This window comes from Solanum verrucosum, unplaced genomic scaffold (assembly GCF_900185275.1).
Source record: "Solanum verrucosum unplaced genomic scaffold, falcon-dt-bn FXZP01000235.1, whole genome shotgun sequence".
NCBI lineage: Eukaryota > Viridiplantae > Streptophyta > Magnoliopsida > Solanales > Solanaceae > Solanum > Solanum verrucosum.
Genome location: NW_026019948.1, coordinates 3,097,541 through 3,118,649, shown reverse-complemented (window position 1 = coordinate 3,118,649; position 21,109 = coordinate 3,097,541). Strand labels below are relative to the sequence as shown.

The following is a 21,109-nucleotide window of genomic DNA, read 5'->3' as shown; positions in this document are numbered from 1 at the left end:
ATCTCACTATTTCTCTAGAATATTCCACTAATAGTTAGATAGCGTTTGACCACAAATTTTCAAATATTTTTGGGAAGTCATGTTTGAATGAAGTTTTGGGTGAAGTTTCACCATATGTTTGGTCATAGATTTTGGGAGAAATATTAATATTTTTCAAAAACAAATATGATTTATATCCATAAGTTCTAAAAAAATTAATAAGTTTGTTTTGTCATTTATAATGAACATGTTTCATTAAAAAAATCTTATAACATAATTCATGACGATTAACAACAACAAAGACAACAATATAGGCAAGAGCAGTACAATAATCACATACTTAAACGTGTCACTGATTGAGGGTAAATTATAACCTATTAAAAATAAATTATTCTTTTTAATGGAGTAATTGGTTGTAAATAGATATTAATTGGGATTACTAGATGATGTATTTTATAAAATATAAAACTTGGGGTAATCTTTAAATTCTTAAAAATTCTCAAATACTAAAATTTGGCCCAAATCTAGTTTTTTCTAGAACTTGGAAACTTGGGATGTTTTCGAAATATATTTGCCAAGTAATGACAATTATATGGTCAAACACTAGTTTTCAAAAATTTTCCAAATATATTTGTGGTCAAACGGTACCTTAGTATATTTCCTATTTAAGTCTTCCAAATGGACAAATATGTCATGTAGCGTCTAAGTGGTATGATGACTTGGCAGGTCATCACAAAAGGTACTTAAATCTAGCACAAGTTGTCCCTTGAAGCGGTCGTTCGGTAGAGCGCATTAGAAAAAAATAATTAAAAAATAATATATATATATATATATATATATATGCATTAACTTTGTGTATTACTAGTCTTTTATTTCGTACACCTTTTTCTACTTATGTATAACTAAGTTGATATTAAGGTATGTATAATTATGTATGGAAATTCATGGTTTTAGTAATGCAAAGATTTTTAATGATGTTAAATGTGTTGTTATCCCTCAAACCTTTTTCACATATTTTTCATCATGTTTGTGGAGGGTGTTTTTACAAACATTTTTTATTTATTTTAAAAATTATGCAATATATATGTTATTTTTAATAGAGAAACTTTAAAAATGGTTATAGTTTGGACTTAATTAGAGATCTATAGTTATATTCTGCTTAATTACGATTCATAGTTACATGTTAGAGGAGGGGGAATGTGAGTGAGTTGGGAGAGTGAGGAGAGAGGCAAACGAGATTTAGGAGAAAGAGGTGAGAGGGATAAATAAATGTAGTATTTGCTGTATTAGGTTATATCACAAATACAATTGATTTGTATCAATAAATATAATTGTATCAAGTGTACCTATTTATTTCATATTCACTATGTATCGATTGTATCAACAAATTCAATTGTATCAAATTATATCAACGAGTACAATTGTATCAAGTTATATCAACGAATACAATTGTATCAAGTCTATATATTTCTTGTGTATTCACTATGTATCAATGTATTCGAGTGTATCTATAACTTTATATGTTCCTTGTGTATTCACTATCTATCAAGTGTATCAACAAAAATAACTATATCAATGAATATAATTTTATCAAGTTGTATGAACGAATACAATTATAACAAGTTTATTTGTTCCTTGTGTATTCACGATGTATCTATGTATTTGAGTGTATTTGCACCTGACTATAGATTGCATCAATGTATTCAACTTTAATTTTGTCCTTCTTATAAATTTGTAATTATGTGTTGTAACTTTTTTAGAATACGATTGATACAATATTGTATCTCTCCCTTGTTCTGTCATATTAAGAGTCTGAATATGCAATCGAAGATGAGAAGAGGCAGAATAAATTGAGGTATCCACCATCTCTAGCCTAATACAAATTTCCTGCCTGATTTGTATCAATAATATCCCATCTTAACTCGCAAGCCCTTTATTCCTTATTAGATTTCAATTCAGGTGAGAAATAAAGAGAGAAAAGAGCGGAAGAGGAGAGGGGAGGGTGGGGGGCAGAGGCGAGATTTGCTATAAATTCTTAATTATAATATGTAATGTAATTATTTTAAGGGAAAGACTCAAATATGTCATCGAACTTTGAGAAACAACCCATTTATGCCATCCTTAGAAGTTTGGCTCATTTATGTCATTTCCGTTTAAGAAAAAGTTCATTCACGCCATTATTTATTAACTAGAAACAATTTTTGTTTTGCAAAATGATTTTTTACACGTGGTCAATCATGATTCGGCTACGTCATTAATTAAGTAATTTTTTAAAAGTAAAAGGCTTAAATATGTCATCGAACTTTGAGAAAAGACTTATTGAGGTCATTCAATAAAAGTTTGACTCATCTATGCCATTTAAGTTAACCAATAATGACATGGATGGGTCTTTTCTCAAATGAAAATAACATAAATGAGTTTTTTTTCAACATTTAATGACATATTTGAGTATTTCCCCCTTTTTACACTATAATTGTATATAATACATATATAACACATTTTTGCCTTACTATATAGTTTTTCTTTTTTCAATACACCAAATCAAATACTGTATAAGAAATAATTTCGACATAACTAATATATACATAATTTATATCAGAATTACTAATACACAATATTCAACACATATTTTTAAATTTCTTTTAGATAAGTAAAGGGAAAAAAAGTATTTATAACTAAAAATGGATTACTTGTGTTCAAGCTCAAGGATAAATAGAGGGAAAAAAGTGGCCAACTCACATAATTTCAACGTGCAGTCATCAAATAGGAACAACTTTGATTACTGACAACTTTAGAAACTATAAATATAATTTTAAAAAGCTCAAAAGGGTAATTCCCAGGCCCCAGCAGCAGATTCACTGTGCAATCTGAAAATCCGAATATCCTTCAGGTCTGCTCTCTGCCTATCTCTCTCATCCATTTGACTTCTGTACTGTTGCTTTCTGGTTCTTTTTATTTTTCTGTAACTTTTTCTGTAAATAGCTTATCTGTGTGGGGAATTGCTAGATTTTGTTAACTTTAGCTCGAGAGTCGGATTCAATATTTGAAGTTTACGACTTCCTATACCTATAATATGTTAATAACTGGCTTTATTTGGTAAATTTTTTTAATAGAATTTGAACTTAAGTTTCCATGAACCGCCTCTGGACATGATAGATCTGCAAATATTACCCGATCACTAATAGTTTCCTTGAACAATTTAGCTTGAGATTATCTAAAGTGGGTATTGATTTTTTTCTTTATAATTTTTTCACTTTATTTGAAAATCAGTTGTATTTCAAATTTGGGAAAATAATAATTATAACATGTTTTCTAACTCACTTTTCACTTTTGAAGTTGTGTTAACGTACATTCAATCAGCTCCAAATATTCTTTGCAAAAAGTATAACCAAACACAGCTTCGTTTTCAACTCCAACTCCATAAATTACAAATGAAGGAACAAATATTTTGATCTATGGCGAAATGCCTTGTAATTCAGTAATTATTGCTATATTTGACTTGAAAATGCTGGAATTGTCCGGTCTTTGTTTGATTTTTGAGATTGGGAATTGGTACAAGGCTGCTTTGTGTGTTTCTTTAAGTACTTAGAAAGGGATTTTTTAATTGGTTATAAATTGGTCAATAGTAACTTCATTGCATCTGGGGAATGTGCACACATCAATTTGGGATTTAGAATCTCTATAATCATATAAACTTACTTTTATGAAGTGGTTTAGTGAAATCTAGCCATCGATGCATGATTTACTTTGACTTTACTTGTGAGGCACCAATTAGTAGCCGAGGCGGAACTAGGATTTTGAGGCTGTGGGTTTTGCATTCTAGAAAATACAACTTATTGAGTTCTGGATACATTATATGTATATACGTATTAAATGAATTTTTAAACACAAACACAAGATTTGTGCCAAAGCTTCTAGGTTCAGCTGAACTCGTAGACGGGCTTGTAGCTCCGCCCCTCATTAGTAACTCAAGATTCCAACATTTGTGAACTGAAGCATACTTTTATTGGATTCTTTATCCATCCTAGCCGGGATAATGGCTGAGCCAGGGTTTCAATAAGTACTATATGTGGCGTAGCAGGTTGACGGTTGATGATGTGTTAGATTTTTTATCACTTCTATCTAATTATGACTTATTCATTACCCTGTTTTTTGTTCTAAATCGTTTGACTAAATTAAGCTCAAGTTGGGTGATGCTTTATTGCTGCAGTTGGTTGGAATAAAACGGGTAGTTAACGAGAATTTTTAGAAGGAGAGAAAAGGCTCAGATTGGTCGCCTTTTCCTTTCAGTGTCAAAGTTAGCAGACTAGGGGAAAGAAGAATGAAATTCCAAAATGTTTATCCCATATTGATGGTTTTGAAGTATAGTTATACTTGTCACTTTTGGTTTTGAGGTTGGGATGTCAAGTGAATAGGTATTACTAGTAGCTTAGATCCTAGATGATCCCTTAGGAAAAGCATTACATTTTGGATCGACTATTTTTATGTACAAGTTAAGATGAAATTTGCCCCAAACATACCGTGTGACTGCCGAGCTTAGATCCACCCTATTGTCTGAGGATAACTGGAATCTAACACCACCTTTGTAAGCAGGGATCTCTTTTCGCTCTCTCATTCTCTTTCTTATTCAAAACTCGTTTGATATGACTTCTACATATATGATTATCTCATATATCAATATATGCAAATCAATGAAATCATTGTTCAATATTACACATAATCAGATATGTGACAAGTTCTCATTTCATTTGAAAACATATAGGTTTAGTTTGAAACATGCCAATCGAAGTAGTTAAAAGATACTCATCTCATGACTCGGATGCTACCTGAAAGCTCATACCTAAGAGATCATACTTCTGAAACAAATATGTAATTCATATCTCAAGTAAAATAGACATGCACCAAAATAATATCAGACTCATAAGCATGTCTCGAGTAGTGCTGGAAAACGAGCAGGTAGGGTCAGATATGGGCGGGTCAAAAATGGATTGGGCAAAAAATAGATAAAATATCTGATGGCTCATATTTCATACGGATAAAAAATGGGTTGACGGATAATACGGGTACCGATAGTATCCATGTGGTGAGTTAATACCAGTCAACCTTGTTAGGTTCATTTTGGTTCTCCTTGGCAGCTCTAGCTTAAGTAAGTTCCGTGCTTAATCATTTCTACAGAAATTGTCAAATGTGACTATGTCAAAAGCTCTATGTAAAATTTGTTTTTATTTTGCATTGATAAATGATGTACTATATGTATACTCCACGAAAGAGCCATTTAGTTTCTGCTTCTCTCCTAGTTCCTTTTTTGGTGGTAACCTTTGCCAGGATCAGGAGATGTTAGTACTATTATACCAATCTACAGGAGGAGTTGCAGTAATACAATATCTCAGTAGATTGAAGAAGAGCTTACTCCGTTAGTTTGTGGAATACTATTTGATTTTTTTCTTTCTTTTTGAATGAATTGATTTCAGTGTATCTAACTGCAGTGTTTACTTTGTATGGGAAGTTCCCATCAGAATATTAACCTTAAAGAGTGGTTCAGTCATCAGTGGCAGTAGCTTCAGGTAAAGAGAAAACATACTGGAACTACTTGTTATAAGGGGAAGTTCAAAAGGAATTATCCAACTCAATCAAAAGTTTGGGTTAAGGCGCTGTGCTTTGTGCTCGGAACTTCTATTTCTGTAGAAGCATATTGCTGTTATGTCATTACACAGCTTCTAAAACCTGTTTATTATTTTTAATATCAATCCTTAAAATGAGTTCTGTGTACATGGACAGAGTTGTTGATTGGGCACTTATGGTTTCCTGAGCTCTAGCAAATATAACTTATAAATACACCCGCTCTTCTTATTAGTATGTAGTTGTGAATACAATTCAAATTACTGCTATATCAGCTTATCACAGTGTTTTTGCAGAGCTCTTGATAACGTTGGAACATATTCTTACACAATGGGGAATCAAGAGTCTGCCTTAAATGACTCTCACAGTGATCATTATCACCACAGCCCAGAACGTGTAAGTTATCAAATTGACTCCAATCCTCAATATCAGCCTACTACATATGCAGAAAGCTCTGTGGATTCTAACTATCCAGCTCAAGAAACATCATACGCCGGGGGTTCAGATAGAGCAAACTATCAAAGGAACCAACAAGCCTCTTACATAGCTGATAACTTTAAATCTTTGGATGAGGTTAATTTTTTAATAACATGTTCATTCTTTCCAGATTTGTATAGAGTTCCACAGAACATCTCATGGTGGACCAAAGTGGGGCCATCAGATGGCAATGAACAAAAAATCACAAGTTCTCATTGTTCTCCATAACTTCAGATACCATCTTTTGCTTGCTTCAAGTAATTTAGAGATTCTTGTTATCTGAATGTTAACCTTTCACCTCTAATGAATTATGATAACAAAATAAACAATTTTGTCACAATTCTTAATTATAAATCTTGTGTCTCAACATTTGAAGCGACCAAATATTCTATGAAGTCATACTGCCTTACTTTATTTAGAGAAAATATCTTATGTCGTAAAAGCTCATGGTGTGCTTCTTAGAAGCTAAAATAGTTTACATCTCAAATCCAATTTTGCATTGCACATTCACAAGTGCTGTCGGAAATATTGAGTGGTGTACTGCGTAACTTAGATCTGTCCAACCTCTAGAGAGCTGCTGCTCATATTACATTACAATATGTAGACATTGTTGTTTTCTATTTGATATTATCACTCGAAATTGCTAAAGATAGGAATAGCCCACACTAAACTTATAGAACTAATATTCTGAAAGATGACCATTGGAATTTGGAAGCATTGGTTTCATTATTTGACCATTTTCTCTAGTTAAAAACATAGAATTAACAGATCTACTTATATTAGGCAAAAAGTCAACAATGAATCAGCTCATTTAGTGTTTCTATTTTTACTGCTTACTTTGCTAATGAACTGTAGTAGCTAAGCTTTTTAGCAATGTAATATATAAATAACTCAAAGAGTTTCTATGTCAGGTTGTTACCGCATTGCGAGAAGCAGGCCTTGAGTCATCAAACTTGATTCTTGGTATTGATTTCACCAAAAGCAATGAATGGACAGGTGAACTACTTCATTCACTAGGCTATTAGTCATTGTGTTTGTCTCAAGTTGTGCAGGCGATGGGTTGACAAATTTAAGGTTGTAGGGAAGTCTTCATTCAACCGGAAAAGCCTCCACTCAGTTGGTCACACAGCTAACCCATACGAGCAAGCCATCTCTATAATTGGGCGAACTTTGTCTCCTTTTGATGAAGACAACCTGATACCATGTTTTGGATTTGGTGATGGTTAGTTTTTGTTTCTGAGCCTTAACTTTTTCACAAACAATCAAGATGGTTTAAAATAACCTTAACCATGGGTTATTGTCTCTGTAAATTTTAGCAACCACACACGATCAGCATGTGTTTAGCTTTTACCCTGATCATCGGCCTTGCAATGGATTTGAGGAAGCTCTTACAAGATATAAGGAAATTGTTCCTTATCTGCAATTATCAGGTTTAAGATGAATACTGCTTTCCTAATTTCCTTTATTCAGTGGTTGGATAGGGGTCATCTGTGTGGTTCATACATGTTTGATATGAATGGCTGCCTTTCTGAATCTTGAATTCGTAATAGTGGCATCCGTAGTCATATAACGTCTCCTGTTGTTAACCTTGTACACTGAACTCTCAAAAAAGAGTAGGGATTATCTCATCCATCTTATGTTTGTATTCCATTGACAAAGTTTATACTGTGTTATGATAGTTTTAATGAACTCCTGATTTATAGTAAGTGCATCACTTTACAGTGTTGAAAATCTGAGTGGAAAAACGGAGGAACTAATTTTATTGATTCTAATTTGCTTGGTATTTTTTGGCAATCAGCTATTTAAGTATACTTAACTACAGCTTATATGTACGCGAGCAATAATTGATGACTATGTATATGATACATTAATTCTCTTAATACTATATTAACTTTTCTTATCTCAAATGTTACTTTAGCTCTTATTATCATTTTCTATGCTCTATAAATTGCTGATATGATCTCCAGCATCTACATTAATTTGAGATATCATCTCCAACACTCCCAGTCGTGATGGGGTTTCACCAAGAATCAACTCTTCTCCCATTTTTATTTGCCTTAGTAATGAATGAACTGGTGATGCATATCCAAGGGGAGGTGTCATGGTGTATGCTATTTGCAAATGACATAGTATTGATTGATGAGACACGCGGCGGAGTTGAGTAAGCTGGAGATTTGGAGACAAATCTTGGAGTCTAAAGGGTTTAGGTTGAGTAGGACTAAGATAGACTATTTGGAGTGGAAGTTCAGTTCAGTGACTTACGAGGTAGATGTGGAAGTGAACATCGGTACACAAGTCATCTCCAAGAGAGGAAGTATAAAATGTTTTGGGTCAATAATCGGGAAATTTTATTATGGGGGCCCAACATTGGGATACATGAATTGGGATGGACCCTTCTCCAATACCATGTAAAGAAATGAATCTTGGGCCTAACTCAACCCCAAAAGCTATCTCATGAGAAGAGGATTGCCTCCTCTCCGAAGACCATATAAACAAACCACCCATCCCTCAAACCATCAACGTGGGACTCTTCATAGATATATTTAGATTTGTGGATCTTTCATAAATTTGGCTCCCTACACAGATTCTGTGCTGATGAATATACTGTTACCTTTATAAAAAAATAAAATTGTCTGAGGTGTTTATGACAACAACATGGGGAGAAGGAGTGAATTTGCAAAATTTCGTGTTTAGAGAGGGAGGGGCAACTTATGATAGTATGATTATCCAGTTTTGGCAAGAACTAATACAACAACCACACCTCAGTCTCAATCAAGTTTGGTTAGGTTATATGAATCTTCACTAACCATGTTCCCCAGTTTTTGCAAGAATTATGTTGGAGTTACAAATCTAACCAATCTGAACTAAGCTGCAAAGGCTATCGATATAACAAATATGAGATGTTTGAACGTTATTTTCTAGAGAACTGAACCCAAGGCTTTGAAGTGCTTGGAGCCTCAACTTTACTCTTGGACTAGGTCCACCTCATTTTTGTGTTTCTTAATACTATTGCATAATGTGATTGTTTGTTGTTATCTGATGAATGTCCTTTATGAAATACTCCTGCTTGATATGATTATCCTAACTCATCTGAAAAACATGTAGGTCCAACTTCATTTGCCCCAATAGTCAATGCTGCAGTTGATATAGTGGAAGCAAATAATGGGCAGTATCACGTCCTTGTCATTATCGCAGACGGACAGGTTGACACTCTGCCTGGAAGCCTTAGCCCTCAAGAACAGGCTACTGTAAATTCCATTGTTGCTGCTAGGTAAACAGGCAACCTTTCTTAGAAGTTGATTTATAGTGCCATTCTCCTGCCTGACTTGACATGCTTGCATGCAGTGAATATCCTCTTTCAATTATTCTGGTCGGTGTTGGAGATGGCCCATGGGATAAAATGAAACGTTTTGATGATAACATTCCACAACGGGCATTTGATAACTTCCAGGTATAACTGAAAGACATTCTTTATCTTTGCTTCCATCTCTTTAACATGTCTGGTTAAGCCAACTATGCTTCACCTTTCATCTGTTCTAGATTATTTTTATTTATTTTTTTCGTTCTGGATTTTACAGTTACGATATTTGTGGCTATGAGGCTTACCTTTCGTCCTTTTTCCCTTTAGCACTTACAGATCGAAGATAAGTCATTATCCTACCATGTTATAATGCTTCTCCTTTTATCTTTTACAAGCTTGATTGCTGGTTCTCCTATTGGTCGATATCGCCTAGGAAACAATTGCTAACTTGCTGCCCAGTTTGTCTAGCGTATCTGGCAAAAATTTCTATACAAAGACTATACCTTTTCCAATACGAGGTTATCATTCTGTGATTGCTAGCTGGTTCAAATATTTTAAACAGATACCGAAAAAGTAATTTATTGTTAAATCTCAGGGATGAATTGAAGCTGATTTCTAGTAAGAGGATTTGCAGAAATCTTCTCTAAACAGCTTGTGACATCTGCCCAATACACACCAGTATTACTATTAGGGATTTTTGCTCTATATTTTCAACTACTGCACCACATGACCTGTCACCTAAAGGTTTCCATGCTTTTGGTGAAGGATTTTTCTTCCAACTTTTAGGCGTGCTCTTACTCGCTCCCTCCCCCAACTGCTCTTAGCTGTAAACCTATTGAAAAAGGGTTATCTACTAAAAAAGAAGAGAAACGAAAACAGAAAGCATCTTTGCAACCTCCTCTTCTCTTCATGCTCATCTTTTGCATCAGGAAAATGGTTTGCTGCAATACTTCTTTCTGGCATTATAATCTGTTAGAAAAGAGAGAATACAGTAACAAAATCCTTTTCCATAAGGATGAGAATGTGAAGGTGCTAAAGAGGGCTAGCACTGTCAAGAGACTATGGAGTTTGGTAGCAAGGAGTCAGAAGTGTGATAGGCGAGAAATATGGTATAAAAAAGGGGATAGTGAACAGGTGGCACAACCTAATGAGAGGACACCATGAAGCTACAGAATGATATAGAAAAGGTGATGATTTGAGTGGTTAATGATGGCAGAAGAATTTCTCTCTGGGATAAACATTGGCGTGCAGTGGGTGTTTTGAATCAGACTTCAGTAGATGTATGCTCTTCTATTTTTTGAATAAAATTTTAATGGTAGCTGAATTTATTAAGAGAGGGAGGAACCATGATCTTGGACTGCAAAGTTACGAGAAACTTGCACGACTAGCAGAAGATGGAGGAATTTGTCTATAAATTTGCTTCATTCCTTTAATTTTCAAAAGAATGACATGGATTTGTGAAGAAATTTCAATTGAAGACAATGACTGAAAAAAGGACTTATGTTGGATTGGAGCTGGCAGGGTAATGTTGTGTCCATTTTCTCTTTTAAATCCATTTTGTACATCATTTTAAAATGTAAGCACGCTTCAAATTGTGAACTCAATAGTTCCTAGGGAAGTCACTTTTATTTTTGTTTGGACAAATCATGGGTGTCGTTCTTGCTGCTAAGATTTTTGGAAGAGAACGACGATCCTTGTGATCTGATGCTTTACATGTAAGGGACTTCGAAGGAGGCTCATCCTCGTGTTTTGCCCTTAAATTTTGCAATGAAGTTGTGGCTGGAGATACTTTAACATGTTCCGTTTGGGTCATGCCAATAGGGTAAAACAGCTGATGTGTTTTAGGAATGTTGGGGAATTCAGATGGAGCAGATTTTAACAGAAGGAAAGCATGGAGGATAATCCCTCATGCTACAAAAGTGGACTGCACTTTTCTGTTTTTTTGTATAATTGGCCCCCTTTTATAGATGATTAGGTTCGCTTTTTGGAAGGGAATAATCTTGCCCAGTTCAGTCATGTGTAGCCTTCCTGTAGGGGATTATTTCTTCTTCTAGAGATGAAAGTTTTGATGCTAATCAACTTTAGTTTTCCTAATTATTTGTTTATCCACTTGCAGTTCGTTAATTTTACAAAAATTATGTCTGAGCGTTCAGAGATGGCTAAGAAGGAAACAGCCTTTGCTCTTGCTGCACTAATGGAAATTCCATTTCAGTACCGAGCCACACAACGCCTTCGATTCAGAGAGTGAGTAGCATCTATCTGTGTATATTCTTCTTGCAAGGTGAAAGCATCTACATGATGCCTAACTTTTTCAAAACTTGTTATTTAGAAGCAATACAGGCCCTCGTACAAGGCCATTTCCTCCTCCTCGTGAAGTAATTGATCATGACTTTGCTGTCAAATCAGTGCCACATGTGACAAGCTATGAACCTGTTGACTCAGGAGCTGCAGAACAAGTAAGTGTTTCTGTTATATGGTTCTTTCTCTTCTTGTATAACTCAATGTTTGTAAAAGTCTTTTTTTTTCGTTCTGTTTGTTTTTCTAAATAATGTTTTCCCTTTTTCTTAAGGTTTGTCCCATTTGCTTGACAAACCCAAAGGACATGGCTTTTGGATGTGGTCATCTGGTAAGTGATTATAGAAGTGACACTTAACTACTGTTAGTGTTGAATCTAATCTTTATAATCTATCTAAGGCGTAATATTTTTAAGTTTACATGAGACGTTTGACCGCTATAGTTTCAGCTTATAATCTATTATATAATTTTAGAATGTCTAAATGGATACTTTTTCCAGAATAGCAATAACATTATGCTGCTTAGATCAATTCATTTTCTGTAAAGAATGGTGACAATAAGGATCTCATCATTGAATGTAAGACAAGAATGGTGGAAATTAAAGGCCAGAGATAACATGTTTAGTTTGCAATTCATTTTGCTCTTCCGTATCCAATCTTTTATAAGAAATCCTTAGAGTGTCATTAAACAGTGAGGGTATAAAAAAAAAATAGCGAGCATATCATTTTCTGGAATTCCTTACTAGCATTACTCTAAAGGAAAACTAGCTTGAAAATTGGATTCTGACATCTCACATGGTGAAATACCATTCACCTACATTTCCTACTTAATCATGCATATCCTGCCAGAATAACGCACGATGCTGCTGAAACGAACTTTTGATGCACTGTTAGTTCATCTGACAGCAGCAGAAAGAATAGAGATACTTTGCTTGATATTAAGATTCTCTATTTACCATTCACTGCACGAATGGTGGTTTTCATGACTACGGTTATCCTAAGGACCTTATTTGCTCCAAAGCATTCTTTTGAAGTTTGGACAGTAAGCACATCTAACCTTGTGACTTAAGAGATTTGATGTGTGCCCTATTTGAATGATCATAACGTTTAGCATATCTTCGAGGTCACTTGGTATTGGTAAGGCTATTTCATCATGACCTATGATAGGTTCCATGTTTAGTGCTTTCATTGGTCCTAGTACTCATTCTGCCACTGATTCTCATGTTCTGGATGCACCTAGCACCTCGTCTAGTTTTTGCTATTAACATTTGAATTATAGATTACCTACAACTCATATTCTAGTCCAGGAAATGACTAATGATATCTTTCATTGTGTTTTCTGAATCAGACATGCAAGGAGTGTGGTGCCACGATACAATTGTGTCCTTTATGCCGGGACCCCATTAAAACTCGCATAAGACTATATAGCTAGATGCCAGAACTATCTCCCAAACTACCAAAGCTCCACAGTTGCTCCAGGATGTCAACTAAAGAAGTTATTTCTGAAGGTGTAAACTTTCCTTGTAAATGATCCATAACCTATGTATAAATTATATTGAGTTCTACAGTTGTCCCCATTTTTTTTGTTTATGCACATTTTTAGTGTCTATCTAGCAAAATGTACATAACTAAATAAAATGTATGATAAACTTGTAAGTTGATAGTTGATATTCTTGTCACTGATTCTGCTACCTCTTGTTTTGATGAAAATAAAATTATCCATGCTAGTAAAATCGTCAATCATCTTTTGGCACAATAAATCCATGAGCAAACAATGTCACTAGCTTATCACCCACTCTGATGGGGTTGCCTGCATAGCGTCTTTTTTTTAGAGCAATTGTCAAGAGAACTGACAGAGATAAGACTATTGCTTAGAGGGATTTATTGTTGAATTGGGTTTGGGTTTTGTAGTATTTGGTATGCATTTTTAAAAAGCTAATATTTGGTATTTATAAAAAAGATATCGAAATATGGAATATTGTATTGAAGTATATAGTTACATATAAGATTGAGAAAAGACATAAATTTTGTAACATCTCGCTAATTGAAAGGACTAGAAAGAAGTTAAAATTTGGAAATAGTCATTTTTGGAAAGAATAAAAATCTGGATTTTTTTTTGTTAAGCATGTTAAGTTTGAGTTTTTGGTCAACTTCAAATGACCATAAATCCTAGCTCAGGATGAGTTAGGTGTGCTTCCAGATATTGTAGGAAAGATCTTGGAAATAGTCCTTCCAACGCCGCCGAGTTTACTCAATTCCGAGTTCGTATGAGTGAGATCTGTCTATTTGAAGTTGGCTGTTCAAATAAGGAAAGTCTAATCCGAATTTTAGAAGGGCATTATGGTCTTTTCCATGCCCCATGATTTAAATTCGTTTTTGGTAATTACTTAGCGTTCTAAACTGAACTTGGTCAGTTTACGCTTTTGAAAAATTAAGTTAGGGTTTTGAGAGAAGAGAAAAGAAAAGGAGAAAAGAGGAGAAAGAGCAAGAATCGTCAAGTTCTTCAAGAATCGCTTGTGGATTTCGTCAAGGGGTGATCCCTACGAGGTATGTTTCACCCACGTGCCAAACATGTTTATTTCAGCATGAATTCATCCTAAAAGGGTTGAAAGTTTGACATTCTTGATATGTATTCTTGAATTTAATATCGTTCTTGAATTGGGTTGAGATTGAGAAGTTTCTGAGATCATTACATCGAATTATAAAATTGTTTTGAGTTAGGTTCTTAGGTACTAGGTATCTGAATCTAAAGAGAAGTTGGGAAAAAGAACTGAGTTTAGGCGAATTGGGGCTGAAAAACGAATAAGGAAAATTGTCGGGCGAATCTGGGTACCAGGTCCGCGTCGCGGACCTTGTTCCTCAAATTGGGAAAAATCCTCACGTTGCGGAGCTGTCATGGACCGTTCTACCTCAAAAATTATTTTCACGACCAAAAATTTAAATACATCTCCGCGTCGCGAACTTGCTTCCAAACAGTGATTTATTGATCTTTTCTCGTTTTTAACTATCTAAAAACACTCCTAAACATCATGAGATCATTCCTATCACAAATCACAATCATTGAATCCATAATTCAATTCAAGGAAAATTAAGAGTCAAGTTAAGAGAAATTCATAAAGTTTTCCAAAAGTCTTTTACAAACGTTTTAACTTTGTTTTAAGACTTAAACTTTGAGTTGAGTAAAGAGTAAGAGCAAAGTTCATTTCTTCAAAGATTATACGGGAACTAAGTATTCCCAAGAGTTAAAAATGTTTTCACATTTGAGCAAGAAAGGGAACACTGATTCCAAGAGAGCTTTTAAGCTAAGTTTTGAGTAATTATCTCAAACCAAAGAAAAAAGTTTTGTTTTAAAAACATATGACCTAAGTATATTTTGGGAGTAGTATTGAGCACCGATATGGGGATGCGAGTTCATAATAACTCAAGTCTCCATAAACCATGTAGCCATCATGGGTTGTAAAGGATCATACCTTTTAGATAATCTCCTTAAATGCTTTTTAGCAGAGACTAGTAGATCCAGTTAGTTAAGGCGTTCTATATGACGGCAAAGTATATGACAGTTCTGGCAGCGTGGGCAAGACGTTGTATCACCACTTAGGCTCATAATGGTGGTTGTCGGTTAAAGAAATTCCCATAATATTATATTACTTTACAAATAAACCGAGTTGTTATTGCATTTCTTTAACAAATTGAGTACCTACTACTGTTTTAAATGCTTTGTATAACTGCACCATTATTGTTGTTTACTTTGCATTTGTGTTAAGTTATTCATGAGTTGAGTAAAGCCAAAGTAAGTGTTTCTTTCAAATTCCCTTCAAGCTTATGTTTAGTTTTCCCCTCGCATACTCGTACATTCAATGTACTGACGTCATTTGGCCTACATCGTTGTTATGATGCAGACACACCTAACCAGGATCAGTATCCAACGCCTCATTGATCCAGTTGAGCATTCAGAGTCAGTTGGTGAGCCTCCTTGCTTTCCGGAGGGCTCCTTTTTATCATTTGCTTTTGGTATTTCATTTGTTAGGATGATTGGGGGTCTTGTCCCGACATCCCTCCTTGTTTTAGAGGCTTCATAGACAGTCAGTAGTTCAGTTGTCTTTACATTATTATTTCATATGTTAAGACTTGAGTTGCCATTTTGGCCAAGTTGAATGTTTGACCTTTAAACGTTCTAAGTTATTTTATTAAACAGTTGAGTAGAAGTGCATTTGATCATTGTAAAAATGCTTAGAGTCTTCCAACAATGGTTCTCAAGTGCTAGTCCCGCCTAGGGTGTAGGCTCGGGGCATGACAAATTCACCCCTGAAGTTGTACCAAAAAGTCAGTTACACGCTTAAACTATTGAGGCAATCTATCAGACTTATACTACTCAAAAGTGAATTTAATACCACCCTCAAAGCTAACATGAAAATAAGATTAAATAAAAAATAATTAAAAAAGCCCATTTGAGTAAAAAAAAAAGGGCAATTTTTTTCCACCTCCACCCTTCTCCTTCACGTTACCCTACCTTTCTTCTTCCTTCATTTTTTTCTAATCACAAACACTATTTTTGCTATGGCTAATGTGAAAAATAATTTTTTTTTCATGATAAATTTTCAAGAAAAAAAATAGAAAACAACATTGTGGGATAGAAATTGATCGCGAAGTTGTTCAATTAATTAGGTTCACTGTTTGAAAAAACTTTCGACGAGACATCTGAAATTGATCAATCCTTACTATTCCCACATCAAATTCGTCAAGTCAAGAACGGATTATTCAAATTATTTTTGTGTTTTTTTGTTGATTGTGAGCATTTGAAATAAGAAAATTTTCAGATCTTGCTTTTTTTGGGTAAAAAGTTTCTGCGTTTTTGTACAAAATTCAATTTTTTAATGTATGTTCATAGATCTTTGTTCTCTCTCAGAAAAATTCTCTCTAGATTTTCTTCAAATCAGTAATAGTAAATTGAGCACTAGTTTTTCAATTGTCTGACTAAAATCTTGTATAACTTACATAAATCTCATAGTGTAAAACCTAAATTACCTTCTATTCCTATTATTTTTCTAATTACACAAATTCCATATTTTTTAGGCATTTCGGATACATAATTAAGGATCCGAATACATTATTGTTGATACATTATGTATCAATCTGTTGCACTTATTAAGAAAAAAAAAGCTGAAAAATCAAATTAAGATCTCATAATATCCATCTGTTGCATTAATTAAGGGGGGGGAAAAACTGAAAATCAAATTAAGATCCCATAAATTGCGCTATTCCATTCCAAATTATTGTCAAGAATTCAATCATATAGTGTAGCTAACCAAAAAATTCAAAAATTAAATTTCTTTTTCTTGTTCATCGTTCTCTCTGTTTCATAAAAACTTTTGTCGAAATTTTGGATAAGTGAGGTCAGTTATGAAAGATACAACAATGATGGAATTGTTTTTGGACAAATGATATCTTTTGTGAATCTTCAAGTTCATTAAATATCCTTTCGATTTTGATTCAAGATTGTCAAAAATTTTGAGATTCAAAATTCTTCTCCCAATTCATTGAAGATCCTTTCAATTTTGATTCAAGATTGTCGAAAATTTTGAGATTCAAAATTATTCTCCTAGTTCATTGAAGATCCTTTCAATTTTGATTCAAAATTGTTGAAAATTTTGAGTTTCAAAATTATTCTCCTAGTTCATTAAAGATCCTTTCAATTTTGATTCAAAATTATCGAAAATTTTGAGAAGATACATCATGAAGATACTTTCAATTTAAATTAATAAGTGTTGTATTTCTACTAGATATATTAAATAAGAAAGTGTTGCCTATAAGATTTTAGGTTTGAGATCGATACATTATTGTTTGGTAATTGTTATGTATCAGATACATTCAGTATAAATTCGAATTTATGTATCATAACTAAAAAATTAGTACATGATACATTATTATTTATGTATCTTATTTTGTTTGAGAAAGACTATAATTTAAAATTAAAATATACATTATACATGTAATTGTTTCAAATTAGCTGGGTTTTTTGTGTGTGTGATACATAACACAAGTTTATATGTCAAGTACATTTATATTGAACATGATAAATGTTGACACCCAATTTTGACCCTTTACAATATAAATTAATCATCGAGCTTCTTCAATTTCAAGCGATTTAAAATAATTAGTTTTAGAAATTTTCAAAGAAAAGAATAATAGTTTGCAAGTTATTTAAATGTTTTGTCTCCTTTTTATAATTTTGAATAATATACATGTTTTACATAATTAAGTATATAGTTGGTATATTTTATGAATATTTGAAAATCGTCTAAAAAAGATTTTAGTTACTTAAATATTTGGTTAATTAGTTTAGTTGATTAATAGTTTATAATTTCGAATTAATTTATTTTATTTCGATAAGATTAAAAAGCTCGTTAATTAATTTTGTTTAAATTCGTCTTGATTGAGAGTTGGCCGAATTTAACTAAATTCCATTTGGCTACAATTTAAATTCATTTGGTCATTTGTTTAACTACCATTTTTGCCAACACCTTAAACCCGTGAGAATCTGGCCACTATGGTAAGTCATGTCATTGGGAGTCATCAAATCTCTTTCCGAGAAGAGGAGTTGCCGCTCGAACGGGTGATGCACAATCGTGCCTTGTATATCACCGTCAAATGCAGGGACATGTTTGTAGGGCGAGTATTGATTGATAATGGCTCAGGACTCAATATCTGCCCATTATCAACCCTTACTCAGCGAAATTATGATGTAGGAAAAATCTGTCAAAGCCGCATGAATGTAAGGGCGTTTGATGGTTCGCAAAGAGAGACCATGGGGAAGTAGACTTGTGTATCCAAATGGGGACTGCAGAATTTGTCACTGAATTTCAGGTGATGGGTATATCTACAAGCTACAACTTATTGCTAGGAAGACCATGGATCCATGCAGTCGGAGCAGTTCCATCCACATTGCATCAACTTTTGAAGTTCATCTGGGATGACCAAAAAATTGTCATTCATGGTGAAGGGAGTGATCGTAGGTACCCTGGTTTCTCCATTCCAGTTATTGAAGAGTCTTCTCAGGGTACTGACTTTCACATGGTGGAGATAATGAATGCTGTTTTTGAAGATACGACACTGCAAGTACCAATGCCGCAAGTTTATAAAATGCTAGCCACAACTATGCTGAGAAGTGGTTTTGAACTTGGGCGTGGGTTAGGCAAGAATTTGGATGGCATATCTAAACCGCTTCCTGTACCACTTCAAAATTTTCGTTTCGGTGTCGGTTATACCCCAACAGAGGAAGAATTGTTTGAAGCAGAAACAAGGAAGAAACATGGCTGTGACATACCGAAGTCTATTCCAGTATTGTACCAGTCATTTGTTGCTAAAGCTTTAGAGCCTGAGATTAATGGTCTAGTGGAATGGATGGGAAAATTGTTTGATGAAGAAGATTGTGCTGTGATCTTGGCAGAATGCACCACAACACCTATCATCCGAGATGCCGGACCTCGAGAGATGCTACAGAATTGGATGACCACTCCACTTATGATCCATCGAATGGCTTGGTAGACAAAGACAAGATTTGATGTTTTATTTTTTTAAAATCGGTGTTGTTCGAACGAGTCCCGAAACCACCATTTATGTCACTTTATTTTTCATCGTAATGTTTAAAAAGGAAATGAATCATGAGTCATGACCAAAGTTTGTACGCCTTTTTAAAATTCCAATGAAAGTCTCGTTTATTTTAAATTGATTATCTTGTCATTGTGAATTATTCTGCAATAAATACATTTAAACTCTTTCTATCTAACATGGTTGATTTGTTGTTCTTTTCAGTAAAAATAAATCTAAACCTGCCAATGTCATGATATGTCACGAACACGGCGAACCAAGTAAGGTCGATGAAGATGAATGTGAAGAATATGATGAGGAAACTATGATGCCTGAACACCTTACCGAGGACTTGAGGCAACTTGAAGACGATAAAAAGCCCAACTTGGATAAAACAGAGACAGTAAACTTGGGAGATGACGAGTCGTTCAGAGAAACCCGAGTCAGTGTCCATTTGGCTGCAACAGAAAGAGAAGAATTGGTCAAGCTGCTCATACAATACATCGATGTATTTGCATGTTCTTATGATGGCATGCCAGGGTTAAGCACTGATATTGTTTCCCATAAGTTGCCTATCAATTCAGAGTATTGTCCAGTAAAGTAGAAAACCAGAAAGTTCAAGCCAGATCTAAGTTTAAGGATAAAAGAGGAGGTCATGAAGCAGATTGAATCAAAAGTCGTTGAGGTGACCAAGTATCCCACTTGACTGGCTAACATTGTTCCAGTGGTGAAGAAAGATGAAAAAATCAGGATATGCGTGGATTATCTGGATCTAAACAAAGCGAGTCCGAAAGATAATTTCCCCTTGCCGAATATCCACATACTCATCGATAATTGTGCTAAGCATGAGCTGCAATCTTTTGTGGATTGTTTTGCGGGATACCACCAGATTCTAATGGATGAAGAAGATGCAGAAAAAACAGCATTCATCACACCTTGGGGAGTCTACCATTATCGAGTGATGCCCTTTGGCCTCAAGAATGCTGGAGCCACTTACATGAGAGCTATGACCACCATTTTCCATGATATGATCCACAAAGAGATTGAGGTGTATGTGGACGATGTCATCATAAAATCCCGCGAGAGTTCGGATCACCTGACACACTTGGAAAAGTTCTTTAACAGGTTGCGTAGGTATGATTTGAAGTTAAACCCAGCCAAATGTGCATTTAGAGTACCTGCAGGGAAGTTACTCGGATTCATAGTTAGTAGAAGAGGTATCGAGCTTGATCCTTCCAAGATCAAGGCAATTCAAGACTTACCTCCTCCAAAGACTAAAAAGAAAGTAATGAGTTTTCTGAGGAGACTGAATTACATCAGTCGATTAATAACTCAATCAACGGTGATATGTGATCCCATATTCAAGTTACTACGAAAAGATACGCTAACCAAATGGATCGAAGAATGTCAGAAGGCTTTTAACATCATCAAAAGTTACCTTTCGAATCCACCAGTGTTGGTGCCACCACGTGCAGGCAGTCCTTTGCTAATATATTTATCCGTCTCTGACAATGCATTCGGGTGTGTGTTGGGACAACATGATAAGACCGGAAGAAAGGAGAGAGCTATATACTATTTAAGAAAAAAATTCACATCATATGAGGTTCGTTACACCTTTTTAGAGAGAACTTGTTGTGCTTTGACTTGGGTTGCTCAGAAATTGAGACATTATTTGTCGGCTTATACAACACATCTCATTTCGAGGATGGACCCACTCAAGTACATATTTCAGAAAGCAATGCCCACAGGAAAGTTAGCAAAGTGGCAAATGTTATTGAGTGAGTTCGATATTGTGTGCATGACTCAGAAAGCAGTCAAGGGGCAAGCTTTAGCCGATCACCTTGCTGAAAAC

The 21,109-nt window shown here is 34.5% G+C and overlaps 2 protein-coding genes across 3 annotated transcripts in view; both read left to right on the top strand.

Annotated features, from left to right (window-relative positions):
* LOC125812605 (protein OSB2, chloroplastic-like) overlaps nucleotides 1-21,109 on the top strand; it is a 129,893-nt gene that overhangs the window by 51,529 nt on the left and 57,255 nt on the right. The window lies entirely within an intron of this gene.
* On the top strand, nucleotides 2,855-13,361 carry LOC125812568 (E3 ubiquitin-protein ligase RGLG3). 2 transcript variants are annotated; one of them, XM_049492070.1, is made up of 11 exons: nucleotides 2,855-2,869; nucleotides 5,884-6,171; nucleotides 6,987-7,071; nucleotides 7,157-7,297; nucleotides 7,392-7,505; nucleotides 9,181-9,346; nucleotides 9,421-9,526; nucleotides 11,493-11,620; nucleotides 11,706-11,832; nucleotides 11,946-12,002; nucleotides 13,019-13,361. In XM_049492070.1, exons 2-11 carry the CDS (start codon nucleotides 5,929-5,931, stop codon nucleotides 13,100-13,102), a joined length of 1,251 nt encoding a protein of 416 aa, XP_049348027.1. In that variant the 5' UTR covers nucleotides 2,855-2,869; nucleotides 5,884-5,928; the 3' UTR covers nucleotides 13,103-13,361. The 2 variants fall into 2 exon arrangements, with proteins under 2 accessions (XP_049348027.1, XP_049348019.1); XM_049492062.1 differs by lacking the exon at nucleotides 2,855-2,869 and adding an exon at nucleotides 5,459-5,543 and having other exon boundaries at nucleotides 5,895-6,171.